The 15030-nt window shown below is 40.2% G+C and overlaps 1 protein-coding gene across 5 annotated transcripts in view; it reads left to right on the forward strand.

Moving 5' to 3' along the window:
* LNX2 (ligand of numb-protein X 2) overlaps nucleotides 1–15030 on the forward strand; it is a 58555-nt gene that overhangs the window by 35420 nt on the left and 8105 nt on the right. For all 5 annotated transcript variants that reach the window (XM_057366686.1, XM_057366685.1, XM_057366688.1 and 2 more), the window contains 5 exons: nucleotides 4768–5006; nucleotides 6066–6265; nucleotides 9607–9978; nucleotides 11512–11658; nucleotides 13855–14032. In XM_057366686.1, coding sequence (XP_057222669.1) covers nucleotides 4768–5006; nucleotides 6066–6265; nucleotides 9607–9978; nucleotides 11512–11658; nucleotides 13855–14032 — 1136 coding nt within the window. The remainder of the gene's footprint in view (nucleotides 1–4767; nucleotides 5007–6065; nucleotides 6266–9606; nucleotides 9979–11511; nucleotides 11659–13854; nucleotides 14033–15030) is intronic.

Below are 15030 nucleotides of genomic sequence, written 5' to 3' on the forward strand. Positions count from 1 at the left end.
ATCTATGGGATTTAACCCTCTTTTGAATAAGTGGATAGGCAACAGACTGATAGTTTTTCTATGCCCTGTTGACTCTATCCATTGCTGGAAAGGTAAATAATGTCTCTGTGGTTTTTTGCTCTGAAGCTGCTTGACTCCTTGTAAGCATTTAACATTGTTGGGTGGGAGAGAGAAGTATGCAACAAAACCACACTTTAAATTTTTCCTTAGTCCTCTGATTCCCAAGCCTAGATAACGCTTGGTGCCTCAGTTTCCTCACTTTCTTCTTTTTTTCCCTTCTTTTTTTTTTTTTTCTGTTAAAAGACAAACCAAGACCCAAACACTTAACTTTCCAAAGCAGCACCAGGTTTTACTTTGAATTGGAGCTGTAAATCTTACCAGAATTATTACTTAAGGCCACTTTGCTGGCAAAGTTTTATGAACAATAGCAAAGGCACTTGGGTTGCTTCTTTGCAGTCTTTGCTTAAATATGCAGTTCTTGCTTGGAAAATGATTTAGTGCAACTGGTTTGAGGTTATTTAGTGTGTTTGCTTTTATCAAACCACTAGACTGAGCAGAAACCAATGGCGTAGGCTGCAATGAATTCTTTCTTTTCAGTAGTCAGTGAGCAAATGTGTTTTTCAAGCTTCTACTGTTATTCCACATAAATACCCTGTAAACTACATCTTAATTTTGCATGAAAGCTCTTTTTATCAGTGAAGAGGGATTGCTGCTAGTGTTCCAAGAAGTCAGCTTTTAAATGAGAGATCCAGCAGACTTGGCTGTAAAAAAATGTCAACAAAGAAAACACCAAACAAAAATACCCATTTTTCTTCTCTGAAAAGAGAAGAAAATACAAAAGTACCCATTTTTCTTCTCTGATATGAATTAAGAGAAATTGAAGGTAAAAGCTATACTTTGTCACCATCCAGACCTGAGCAGAAGCTGGTGATGAAGAGGGTAGAGGAAGAAGTTGAATATAAGCAGAAGCTAACTTTACATCTCTAGAATAACTGTCCTTCAATTCTCCCATTATGTAACATCACTCAATTGCTTTAGCTGGGTAGTTTTGCTATCATAGAACCTTGAGGATCTTGATTTATGAAAGAAATTAAAGAATTTCTAAGCATTCCAAAAACAGTCCTGCCTTTGTTCTTGCTCCTAGACAAGATACTCTGGCTTTGTAGGTAGGTGTGAAATCCTGTTTCTCTAAGTTTGAATTCAGTCCTTATTTATGCAATTTGTTTTATGAGAGTGTTTTTGTGAGTAAAGGAATCCAGTCTTCAAAGCTTGTTTTGATCACGAGATGCCCATCTGTGTACATAACTTGTTACAAGATTTAGTCCAAAATGTTCTTTATCCCAGATATTTGGTGTTAGTGAAAGTGTGCACGTCTGGAGATTTATTGGTGCTTGTTAACTGTTACAACTGCAGTATGGTTTTGCTGTTTGTGAATAATACATTCTTACTGCCAATAAAAATATTTTTATGTTGCAAGTGGAAAGATCTCCGTACAGATGTGCTTGAATATCAGTATGGGGCTTAGCTTCTTGGTAAGGTGGCATGCTATCTTTAAAGACCTAGGAACTGGCMTCCCATGAATTAATGTCTCACCTAGACAACAACTTTCTTGGCAATGCAGTTGCACTGTACTGGACTGAAATTCAGAGTTTGTTACAATTACAGGTTAATTTGGGGAAGAATCCATGGGGTTTTCCCCTGTTTTGCTTCACACAGTCCTGCACAAAAGGGATTTCACTGAGCTGAGTAGATGTGCTCAGGAGGCTGTTTACATTTCTTGATGCTAGCCTTTGAAATGATAATTAAACATCATTGGCCAAAATAAAYCTCAAATCTATTTATATTTTGTGTGATGACTTTCATCAGGGGCCAGGTAATGATGGGAGAATGTGCTCTGTGAAGGGAGGTGGAGGAAGACCTGGCTGGGATTTAGGAGGCTTTGACAGAAATAGGACACTTCCATGGAGGAGTTTCATGCTGTCCTGGTTTGACACAGCTGAAAAAAACCTAAAACTCTAAAACGTGCTTTGCCACCAAGTCCTTTGGGCTTCTTAGGCTTTGTGAGATGGCTGAGTCAGAGTCAACAACAGCACAGTGGTTTGGTAGGAGGTATCTAAGGAAGTGTCTGGTTCACGGAAGTAATCCGGTAATGCTGGACTCTGCTGTCCAGGCTTCGTGGGATTGAAGCGTGGTTCTCGCACAGTGGTGATTTTGAACAGCTTATTTACCTCTTTGCTGGAAAGGCACCACTTCTATAGCAGAGCAGTTCAGTGACAGCAAGGACACACAGCTTGGGGTGGTGTTGTCCTGAATTCTTGTGAATCAGTGAGGGAGAACATGTCCGTCAGAGCTCCTAGCAGACAAAAGGTTTTCTCTGCATGAGCATTTACCCCTTGCTGTATTGCTGCAGAAGTGAGTGATGTTGGAGATTGTTCTTTTTTTTTCCCCTCTATTGCCAGCACTAAGATGTGAGGGGGCATGAGGCTGATGCATCAAAGAGTATTTTAGAAATACGGAGGAAAGTGATGACATCTTTCCTTTTTTTTGTCTTTTGGGACTCTTGTTTTGAGGTTTGCATTGTGAAATAGTCAATGATAGAATTTTCCTGCTGATTTTCACTTGCAATAGTGTGTCTCTGACCACCAGACAAGTATCTTTGCTGATCAGTCGCACTATACCAATGGCTGTATGTAGTAAATACTGTCTGGGCAAAGCCAAGAAAAAGTGTTGTGTTCCATCATTAAAATAAGAGAAATGTTTTCACAAAGCTAAACTTTTAAAATAATTTTCATCTTTCGTGCTTGTGCTTTCTTAACTTAGAAGAAGAAAATGACCCGCAGTTGCTTTGGGAAAAGCCCCAGGGATTTATTCCTGAAATTTATCATGTCATCATATGAACTGTCTCTAATACATATTTTTATACATGTTTCAGAGCATGCTTGCGTTACTGTATTCTATTCTTCTAAACATAGAGAAGACAAAGCCCTGAGGAGGCCTTACAGCACTTTTCAGTACCTAAAAGAGATATAAGAAAGCTAGAGATGGATTTTTTGCAAGAGTTTGTAGTGATCGTTGGAGGGAGAATAGTGTTAAACTTAAAAAGAGTAGATTTAAGTTAAATAATAGGAAGAAATCTTTACTGTGAGGGTAGTGAGGCACTGGAAGAGGTTTCTCAGAAAAGCTGTGGGTGCCCCATCCCTGCAAGTGTTTAAAGCCAGCCAGGRTGGGGCCCTGAGCAACCTGGTCTAGTGGAAGGTGTCCCTGCCTGTGGCAGGGGGTRTTTAAACTGGATGGTCTTTAAGGTCCAAGCACAGCCAATCTATCATTCTATGCATATCATTAAAAAAACCCCAACATATAGATAACATGATTTTCATATATATATTTATAATATTATGTATGTATAACATGGCTGGAGGTCACAAAATCTTTATCAACATTATTTGGATGTGAAAACTTTGTTAGAAGGTTATCTTCAAAATCCCTGCTGAAACAGCCTAACCATGTAATTACCAAATTCCCTTTACAGAATGTCAGAACAGAATTGTGATTCTCAAAACAGTCTGGTTTTACAAGTTAGGATGCCATTAGGCTTCTGCTGCCTTTTACTCTGTTAACACATTTATTCTTTTACAAAAGGAAATAATTTCTTCTTTTGTTACAACAATCTGCCAAGTTCCCAAACACCGCGTCCTTTCAACAATGTGGTTCCTTTTTTTCTGACACTGCTGCAGTATGAGCATTTTTAGGTGGTCAGCAGCTTCAGAAGCAGGAACTTTAAGGACATCAAATACTGTAAGAAGTGATTTATCTGACACTGGCAAAACTGTCACAGAGGCAGATGTAAGATTGATGTCCACATCTAATTACCTACATGTGCAAGAAGATTCGAGAAATGAAGGCTTTCCATGAATTTGCAACATTGCAGCCCTTTTCTGCAATAAATTATTGTAGGCTTTTAAACATAATAAAAAAAAAAAAAAAAAAAAAAAAAAAAAAAAAAAAAAAAAAAAAAAAAAAAAAAAACAACAACCCTGAACTAAAAATCACGGAAACTCACAAAACTGAGTTTATAGTGAAAGCACCTTCTGGCCCAAGAGAAGATGATGAACAAAGCTGTTACTTTTGCTAAAGCTCTCATACAAACTCCTAGACAAGCGTAATTTTCTCTCAGTATTTTAGCACTTAGATTGCAATATAGGTAAAAATTTCATTTTTTTCCTCCCTTGAGTGAGCCCAGGAAAATATGGTACTTACTTCTTTTGGCTTACTAAGGTGAAAGGACGTGGCTTCAGTGGGTCTCCAGTTGGGTCCTTGAACAGGGCTTCTCTTACATGACTTTGTTTTGACCATCCTGTTTGATATTTTCAGCAAGGTTATCTTCCAGAAACTGAAATGTACAGAATCCACCTTCTAGTGGAAGGTGTCCTGTCCATGGCAGAGGGCTTGGAACTGGATGATCTTTAAGGCCCTTTGCAACCCAAACCATTTCATGATAATAGAGTAAGTCCACAKTCAGAAGGTGTTACAGCACATTGAGTTCGTGGCCAAAAAAATACCTAGTAGAAGTTTTGTGAAGAAAGCAGTATTACCTTGGGATTTTGTCCACTAAAACGTATCTTGGCCTTAAAATTCTGTGTATTTAACATTATGCTGTGTTTAAAGCTGTGCCTTTSAAGAAGACTAATTTAATTCAATTAAGTACTTGGGCATTTTGTGCTACAAACAGGGCTGCAGGCTTGAAGCATGATATAAATGTCTTCACAGATGTCCTGGRGCTTCTCATCGGAGGGTTGCTCTGGAGAGAAGGAAAACAAGCAAGCTGCAAGCAGAAGCAGAGGGCGAGAGTGGTCTCGGCGGGTCGGAGCAGCCCAGCAGTTTATCTCCGGACACAGATCAGGGAATGGTGCCAGCTGAGCAGAGCTTTACCTCACCTGCCCTTCCCGCCTGGACAGAGGAGCCTGGCATCGACAATCCGCCTTTTGAGGAGAATACAGTAGCAGACAGTATGTCATCACTTATCTTCTCAAGTGTCTTTTATCAGATGTGGAAACATTTGTGGTGTCAGAGCTTGTCTCTTACCAACTGTGAATGTGCATCTTCATCTTCAGCTCTTTTCTTTTGCAATTTCTGGGGAAATATTAGGGGGTTTCAGTTATGTGCAAGTTTGCAACTCAGATAAAGTCACAGGAAGGAAAGAAATATCTCAAAGTATGTTCCAGCTGCTGTGGTGCTGTATCATCATTTATTATGTCACGGTGCAGTAGTTCAAGTTAATCTACGAGTGGGACTGGCCTCACAAGTGAGATGGAAGGAGTGTAAGTTCTGTAAAATTGCATAAGTTGTTTTCTAAGATAAGATTTGTTTTTCCCTATTTMCCCTTTCCTCCCAACTGGATCAGCAGCCTTCCCACACACGGAGTGCTCTCCTGCTCGAGCAAAAAGGCAGCAGAGTTACTCCTGCTTCTATCTGCACTGAATGAGCAATAACATCTTTAACATCTGGGATTTTAGAGGGGAAGTGCTGAGCCTTACTGGAAAGGAACGTGGTCCTTTTCCTTTTCTTCCCCTCTGTATTTGCCATCCTTTAGCATTCTTCTTTATCCTCTTCAGTTGTCTCCATGTTTGCTTCAGAAATGGGCCCCTCCCCTTGACTTGTAACTCAATATCAGCTCCTAATGCAGTTGGAAGACCAGCTGACAAAGAGGTTATCATGGGGTAACCCCTAAAATGCATTTTTACCATCATCACCAAAGGCAAATCCCCAGGTGATCCAATGAAGTATGAAATTTATTATAAAGGATGGGATCCAAATGGTTCAGAATATTCTTTTCCAATCCAAATGCCCCCATTTCAGGAAGCAAGCATGCTACTAAGTCATTAGCTGTTTCAAACAAGCTAGGGATTTCAACAAGTAGTGGAACTAATCCATTTGCACTTGTTTAGTTTTTTTGTTAAACTGCTGCTTTGTGACATGTCTACATTATCTTTTGGTGATTGGTTTTATTGAAAGTGAATGAGGTAGAAAGGTTATTAATTGTCTTCCCTTTTAAAAATAATTGGCAGCAAATCAACAGCCACCTACCTTGCCTGAAGGAGAGATCACTACTATTGAAATTCATCGGTCCAATCCTTATATTGAATTAGGAATTAGCATAGTGGGTGGCAATGAAACGCCTTTGATCAACATTGTCATTCAAGAAGTTTATCGAGATGGGATCATTGCCAGAGATGGAAGACTTCTTGCTGGAGACCAAATACTTCAAGTATGAAACCTAATTACATATTCTGTCTGATTGCTTTTTATTCACTCCTTGCAGAATTGTTGTTAAAATGAGATGGAAGATTTTCCTTGTCAGACTGTGTTTTGTCAGTGTTAGCTTYGCAATTGTCAGTTGGAAAGCAAATTAATATTCAGAGCAGAACCTGTTGTGCTAGCACTTTTGGCTATCATGCTTTATGTTGTTTGTCGGAYCAGTCCCTGGAATTATCTTTCGTCCCTAGCATCTGTTGTCAACATTTAAAGTACAAGTTTTTTTTTTCCTGTTTTTAAATGCTGTGGGACATGATCCTTATTTCAACTTTATGCATGCATTCCGAAGGAACCCAAGGTTATTTCTGGCTCTCAAGTTGGCGTAACTTGTCCTATGTAAAGAGTAATTTGTGGATTGTAAGGCTGGCTTCATCTAAACTGTTATTTTAATCTGGCTTCACTGTTGCCTTCCAAAAGCTGAGGCAGTTGACCGGCATCTTTCAGTAWGTATAAAAGATTCAGAGATAGCCTTCAATGGAATGATTCAAAGCAAGGTGCTCCAAGTATTTAAAGAAAAAAAAAATAAAATGTAAGTTGATTTTGATCAAGTGAGTATTTTTGTTATGGTTTTAAGTAATTAGCCACAGGCAGTAGAAAAATATCAAATTCTATTAATTTTGAAGTTTTAATTTTTGTATTAGGGGAAGGAGTTGTTTATAGGACACTTAAGAATGGCAGCAACTGAGTGCTACATAAACAGAACAGTCATCCAGCTTTTTTCTATTTTTAATCATTCAACCTGAAACAAATATATGATTGTCAAACCAAAACTACTTCAGTAAAACTGTTTGCCTTTGATCTGGCAGCCTAAGATCAGTCCAAATGTAGTTATAAGCCTTCTTCAATTTCACTGTTTTGAAATCAAGCTGATAGAAGTAGCTTAAATACAGTAGCTACCCTTGGAATGAAATTAGTTTGCACTTCAGGAAATAAAGCTCCTTTTGAGAAATGTGACTTTTTCCTCTCTTGGAGCGTAAGCATGGCTGGCTAAGAAAACAACCCAAGAGGTTTCCAAGATGTTGTCTTTTCAACAAGTAATTGCAGACACTGATTGAATGCTACCTCATTTATTTTTATACTAAGAGCTCTACTTGTTTGACAGAATAGGGAGCTTGAGTTCTAGTGAAGCTTTGGAAATTCCTGCTGTTTGGGCAGGTGTCGGTTACAGTTTCCAAAGCCGTAAATGTCAGTGAATTGACTGTAAATAGGAATTTACAAGCTGCAGTGAGTTTTCCCTATCAGCATCTTGGTAGTAGGGCTGTCAGATGCTAAATGGGTGTCCTTGAGTGTCCTCCTCTCATACCAAGGGAGAGACACAGAGGGTAAATTTTTGGGGGAGATAGAATATCTTTATTTCTTTGAATTTGCCGTGCAGGTGCTGATCAGGTTCAGTCTCCGCCATCTGTAAATAGGTGCAGTTATGTGCAGCTCAGCATGCACACTTTGGTTGAATATTTCTGAAAATGTCTTCAAGGGCTTTTATGAGCAGTAAAAGTCTAAAGGAAAGAGCCAGAAAGGACTGTGAGATGAAACTCAGCATTTTCTTGCCCAGTCAAACAAGAAGTATTACCCTTTTAAGAGCTCTGAGAACAGCCTTTAGTAACAGCTACATAAAAGCTTATGTTGTCTGCAAGGTATAGATAGGTGCCTAACATTTTCAAAGTGCTTTACAAATGGTCTGGTTTTTGTGCTGGACTGCGACTGTAATTCATGTGAAGCATGTCCTGATGAGAATCTCTTTCCCCAAGAAGTGCTAAGGCTGTTTCGTTCTGAAATTTTAAACTGCCTTATAAAAAGAATTACATTTTATTTCATATATTCTTCAGTGCCCTTTGAGTGCCCCCATATTTTAGGTATTTACTTTAGCTAGCTACAGTTAAAAATAAAAATGGACTTAATTTAAAGGCTCTGGTGGATGAGCTCTAGTGGTTTTTGCGGGAGGCAGCTCTGTGTTATTTCTCCTAACTATGCTCTTTTCCCTGTGCCCAGGGTTACAGCCTGTCGCAGGGCAGTAGCAGAGCAGGACACAACCATGATTCTGTTTCTGAGCTCATGGTGCTGCCAGCAGGGGTGGCTTTGTGCTGGGTTTTGGGCTGGAGGTGGCTCAGGGAGGGTGCAGTCCCTCTTCACCATTTGGAAACCACCACAGCCAAATGGTTTGGCACAGGCTTCTGGGAGCCCCTCAGCTCAGATGTGTGATATAGATGTGGCAGCTGTTATACATAATTTTTTTCCTACATTTTTAAAGTTTTAATATTGCTATTAGATGGTGGGAAGCTGCACATTTGTTTTTACTTACTTAGGTTGCAACAGGGAGTATTAAAAGGCTCAGGTAAGGCACATCAGTATAGACCATTTGGTGTTAGTTTCTGTCTGCTGAAATCATGGGCAAGAGTTCCTTCACTAGGGCTCAGTAACACATGCTAAGGATGAAATGCTAGTGTTAACTCTGAACCCTTTCTTACAGAACAAAGCAAACACAGCTTTTGTGCTGAATTTTTGTCATGCTCCTCTTTTCTGCCAAATGTCATTGCACTGTCAATTACTTTTACAGTGCAAGAAGTGTCTTATTCTGGATTTCAGGGTTTTCTTGATGTTTTTTTCACACAATGAAAGTACTGCATGTTGTAAGACACAAGCTTGCTTCAGAGGTTTGGATGAATTCTTTTTATAGCTATTATTTTGCAATTTTAAGTGATGCTGGGCTTGACACTGAAAGCACCTGCCATGCTCTTACCCTGGAGAACAAACAACATAAAGATCTAAGGAAAACAAGTATAGGAGACCAAGAGGACAAAAACCTTGGCCTGTAATGGCAGAGGATGTTCACTTTTGGGGGCATGTTGTCACCTTTGTGGGAAAAAGCGTAAAGTAGTGCTAGGGGAAGATTAGATTGCATATTAGGAAAAAGTTCTTCACAAAAGTGGTGTTAAGCACTGGAACAGGCTGGCCAGGGAAGTGGTCAAGTCACCATCATTGGAGGGATTTAAARGACATGCAGATGTGGGACTTGGAGACATGGTTTTAGTGATGGAGTTGGCAATGCTGGATTAACACTTGGACTTGATGRTGCTGAGGATCTTTTCCAGCCTTTCCAACCAAAAATAAGTTTGTAGAYTGAGCAGCCAGTGTGAGTTTGCAGTAGAGTATGGAAGGACAAGACAAGAAGCCCAGTAGGGTTGGACATGTAGGTTGCTCCAAGGCTAGTTTTGCAGTGAGTGAATTTACTTTGGACTTACTTCCACAACCAGGAACAACTAAACAGTGGAAAATGTCATTGTGCTGATTTTGCAGGTCAATAGTTTTGACATAAGCAACGTCTCTCATAACCACGCCCGAGCCGTGCTGTCGCAGCCGTGCTCGGTGCTGCACCTGACGGTGCTGCGGGAGCGGCGGTTYGGCGGCCGCACGCACAACCACGCGGATGCGCCGGGCTCCAGTCGGGAGGACAGCTTCCAGGTGACCCTGCACAAGCGCGACTCCAGCGAGCAGCTCGGCATCAAGCTCGTGCGCAGGACAGATGAGCCGGGAGTTTTTATCCTCGACCTTTTAGAAGGGGGCTTGGCCGCTCAGGAYGGCAGGCTCTGCAGTAACGACCGCGTGCTGGCAATTAATGGACACGACTTGAAGCAYGGCACGCCAGAGCTTGCTGCTCAGGTTATACAGGTAATACACATTCCCTACCTGAGACCTTAGCTCAGCTTTGTTTCTTGGGCAAAGCCCAGGCTAGAGTCTGCTCCCTGACAGAACAGCTTGTGGGAGGCCTAAAAGCTGTGTCCAAATTACTGTGTCCATGTAATTTACAGTAATTTATGTTCTGAAAATAATAGTGTAGAACAGGACCTGCTTTGGCACCTACCAGATGAACTTCACCTCCTCAGAAGTGAAAAATGCATTAGTCTTCCCTGGAATGCAGCCTGAAGATTAGAAGACAGCTCATGTGAGCAAGGAGAGTAGCCTATTGTAGCCTATTGCTTAGCAGTGAAGAAGAAAAAATAGAGGATTATTATTATTCTATTTATGTATGTATTGTACTTTAATCTCTCAGTAAGCTCTATGAAAGTAGGCTTTGYTTTTTATTGATTTGCCTGCACATGGAATTGAGTTAAAACAAAAACATAATTTGTCAGATATTAGAGTCAACAGGTAGCAGCTGGGAAGCTAAATACGGGTTTTCCATGAGGTCTGAATGGTACTGCTCATTTTCAGAGTGTTCCAAAAAGGGCCATTTCCAATGTCTGGCTATGTTCTGGACACAAATATTACGCAAAGTTTGATGCAGCATGACATATGACCCTTCTGTGTCCCCACAGGAAAACCTTTACTCCATGCCCTTCTCCCAGTCTGTAAGGAAACAGATGCAGCACTTTTCTACTTCCTGCTGATGGGATGTTGGAGAAAATTGCTCTGTTTTTAGGAAAGTTGGAATATACCAGTAGTACGTTCCTGCAGTCTAGTGCAGTCATCTTTGCTTAACCCAGCGCCACACAGAGAACTGTGATACAAAAGAGTAGTAAATTCTTGTTTCAGGAATCGTTTCAAGAGTTTTCCTTGCAGTGAAATTAAAATAACAACTTTCTTGGGAATTGTAATTTCAATTTCCCAATTTTCGTATACAGTGGTCAGAATTCAGCTTTGGGAAACTTTTACCTTTGGAGGTGTGGCTTAGCAGCAATAAAAGAAGCTGATGTTTYATTTGGCATCTGGTAACTGCGTCTCCGAGTATTCCCCAAAATTCAGAATATGACAGTATGCTCATGTGTAACATCTTTCTTGGAAGTATCTTTGGAAATACCAGAGGTGTTCAGAGCTTTTGATCAAAATCTACAGATCCTGGAGCTATCACATAGGCATTTCTTCAATTTATTACTATGTGTTGCTGAAGTTCACAGAGGCTGCAAATRGAATGGGGTGAATTTTAATATTTGAGGCTTCCTAACACAAATTGAGGAATGGTGCTTTTGACAAAGGGTTTTCAGCTGATGTAACATCAGAGGTGAAGGAATGTTAGTTTTCCCTTCATTCAAGGGGCAGTTGCAAAAAGAAGCAAATAAGGAGCTGTGCAGTYTAAAAAGAAATGGGAAAACTGAAAGTTCTGGTGTTGTCTTGTTGCAYGTTTGGTCCTATGTTTTCCTCCCTTTCTAATAACCAACATCCTGTCAAACTTTATGGCATTTGATGACCTAATGTGTTCAACAGGCTAGCGGRGAGAGAGTGAACCTGATCATCTCTAGACCCCTGAAGTCACAGACAGTCAGTATTATCCGAGACACCGGGACTCACATCAGCAACTCACACCAGCACCAGTCCCATCAGCTGTTTCACAGCAGACCTAACTCACATAAGGTTGGTGCTTCTCTTTCTGAAAGGTTTATTTGTATAGTGATGTATGGAGCAAGGCAAAGCTATATGAAATATTATATCTTCCTTTTTTCTAATTAGTAAAAGAATGGCGATGACTTCCAAATACTCAAGTCCTCCATCATGTCTGGAGTAGGAACAAAAGATGCACAACACGTTTTCAGTATTGAATATCCAATACTTTGGATTTGCTGACTACAGTGAAGGAAGYAAGCTCTGTGAGCACATACAGCTGTAGTTGTTAGACCTTGTCTAAGACAGTGGCTGGTGTTACTCCTGCATGGAAGGGCTGTCATTCAAGAAGGTTACAATTTTTGTTGCTGCTGTGCTGGCTGCAACCAAGGAGATGTGCTGCCCACCATGYAGCATATAAAGAGCATGTCGAAGGGATGTGTCACCTCCTTCAGGAGTCAGTAGTCTTGGCTGCAAGACTGCTGAGTACTGCAGGGTCTCAAGCAGGGAGAGAAAGGCAAAATGAAGAGACTTTCATGAAGCTAGTGACAAATTATTTGGAAGACCTGCAGAAACTTGTGCTTGAGATGTTCTTGGAGTTAGAAAAATACACCTTTGCACTCCTAAGAAGTTGACTTTGTGAAATAATTGTTATGTTGACCATGTCAACAAGCCCATCTTTCCTTCTGTCCACTATTTGCTTTACTGTTTAGTATTGTACTTCTATTGGGATGATTTACATGTGTTTATAGTATTTTCTTTTAAAAATGGTGATCATTTCCGAAAAGAACAAATGAGGTTCTAGGAAGGTTGTTTTCTTCCTGATGGAAAAAGGTGAGGCTCCTGAGTATCATGGCTGTGGGTATTTGCCACAGTGCTGGGCCATACCCACAAACGATTAGTTCATTGATGTCAGAGCTTGAACCAACTTTGCATGTGTTAGCATGAGTTGTGCTCTTACCACAGTTCCAAAGTTGATCCAAAGTTGAATTACTGGATTTCCTTTATGGACCAATGCTGTCCATGGGCTTTTTTAAATGGGAAGTCTCATGTAACAGCAATGGACATTTCTCTTGTTTTGTATCATTTATCTTTCTCTCATTAACCTGTAGTTAGCTTAGAAGCCTCATGGCTTAAAATATGTTTATATGATTGTGTGGCAGCAGCCAGTCCAAAAGCCTGAAGCCTTAAGAATGAGCTGTCTTTATTAGCTATGTTGTGTTTACCTATAGCTACTTCTTTGATTAATGWGTATGTGAGGAGCAGAGCCAGTCAGAAGGCGCACATGGCATTGGAGACCAAAGACAATGATTTTCCAAGAGAAGGCAGGGGAATATATGCATATATACAGTTTGAACAATATCCCAGGTTATTTCTTTCATTATTTTGGATTCCTTACAAGTATTCTGTCAATTTAAGATGCTACTACAGATATATATGCAGTGGTTTGAATCTCTCACTTAATCGCCTGAAGAAAAGGCTTCAGCACATGAAATTTCCTTTGATTTAGGTTTAGATACATCTTTTTTATTGGGCAAAACTAAATACAGGCTGAACTTCCTTCACTTGTTGAAAAATTTAATATAGGATCTCCTCTTGTTTCAAGTTTGAGTCTTCATTATAATCTTAGGTACCCATTACAAGCCATTAGCATCAACTGGCCTTAGTTTGTGCTCTGGGAGGTTCTACATACCAGCTGCAAAAGAGAACATGGTGCATAGGGGCTTTAAAGGGTCTCTTATTGTCATCATCATGAAAACACATGTTTTCATTTCTCAGGAGCAGCTTTATAGTTCTGGGACATATTCTAGTGATAAATGAAGTAATGCTAATATTCACCAAGACATCAAAAGATTTGTTTCTGGTTTGTCTCCAGACTTTYGACCATATGGTTTTGAAGTGCAGTCCTAAAGTTTAGCCTGTCCCAGTGTAGGATGTTAAGAAAAACTACAGTGASATTTTCAAGATGGGCCTTTATAAGCTTTTTGTCTATATTTAAGTATCTACATCCATGGGGTTTTTATTGGTTTTTTAAGAGGGGGCGGGGATCTGACCTGGAAGAAATCTAGCCAAAGTTGGTTTCCCCTAATTGGTCCTTTTAAACTGTTCAATTAAAGTGCCCAAGTGTGGCTTTGGGGTGTATTTAGTTGTTTTGTTCTGGGTTTTGGGTTTGGTTTGCTTTGTTTTTTTTCCTTAGTTTTAACAATGTTATTCATCCTTATTAAACAGGATCTYTCCCAGTGTGTTACATGCCAAGAAAAGCACATTACTGTGAAAAAAGAGCCACATGAATCTCTGGGAATGACAGTGGCAGGAGGCAGAGGCAGCAAAAGTGGCGAATTGCCCATCTTTGTGACAAGTGTGCAGCCTCACGGGTGTTTGGCAAGAGACGGCAGGATTAAACGAGGTGGGGTTTGCCTTCCCTGGTGGCGTGGCTACCTCTGATTGCATTTTGATCACTACAATCTCTGGACTCAGGTGGTGTCAAAAAGTCTTCTCACAGATGCAGGGAAATGCTTATGGATGCTTTTCTTCATGGTTCAGGAATGGAAATACAGTATTTAGTGTGGCATTTTCACCTTTTATGGAAAGGGGATGTTTAGAGCATGACAGCAGGGGAAGTGGATAAGATTAGGAAATATATGGTTAAATTCTTCAAAGCTGATGGTAATYCCCTGAGCTGAGGGTCTGGTGTGATGCACACACATCCTGTTTTTGTGTTTAATTTAGTGGGTTGGACCACATCTCTGTCCAAGGAATCTCTGCTCCCCAGTGTAATACCTGAACAGCAGAGAGCTCTGACGACAGGCCACAGCTCACCCACACAAAGTTTATCCCAAAAGCTATAGCAGTGTTGCTACTGGTTCCCAAAAGCTTCCTTAGCTTCTGGAAGACTGTGAGTTTTCTGGTCTTCAGGGGTGCTGCAACACCTGTCCTTTTTCTTTGGCTTTGTAAAAGGGAGTCAGGAGTTGGAGTATAGGCTCAGCATAGGTGAAGGCAGTCCTGAATAATTGATAGCAAAGCATTTGATGATTAAAACCAATTCTGTCATATGCAAATCAAAGACTGCCTATGGGATCTCTGTGATTCACAGTTCACAGAATTGCAGAATGTTTCAGGAAAGAAATTTAGGAAAAAACTTCACAGATTGTATATTTAAAAGAACAGTGTGGGATCATCCTTCTATGCTTCTGAGAAAGGGAGATTTACACCCACACACCAGCAGGTATGCTTTCTTTTTCTGTACTACTATGAAAAACACACTTGATAGAAGAATCACTATTGTTCTTTCATTGTGTAACATTAAAGTAGCCACAGAAGCTACTAGGAGGAAAAACCTTTTAAAAACTTGAGTCTCATTCCAAATGTGACCCAGGTATTTGCACTTTTGCTTTGGTTTTTCTG

Source organism: Malurus melanocephalus, unplaced genomic scaffold (genome assembly GCF_030028575.1).
Source record: "Malurus melanocephalus ecotype Western Australia unplaced genomic scaffold, MMel_1.1 scaffold_70, whole genome shotgun sequence".
Classification (NCBI taxonomy): Eukaryota; Metazoa; Chordata; class Aves; order Passeriformes; family Maluridae; genus Malurus; species Malurus melanocephalus.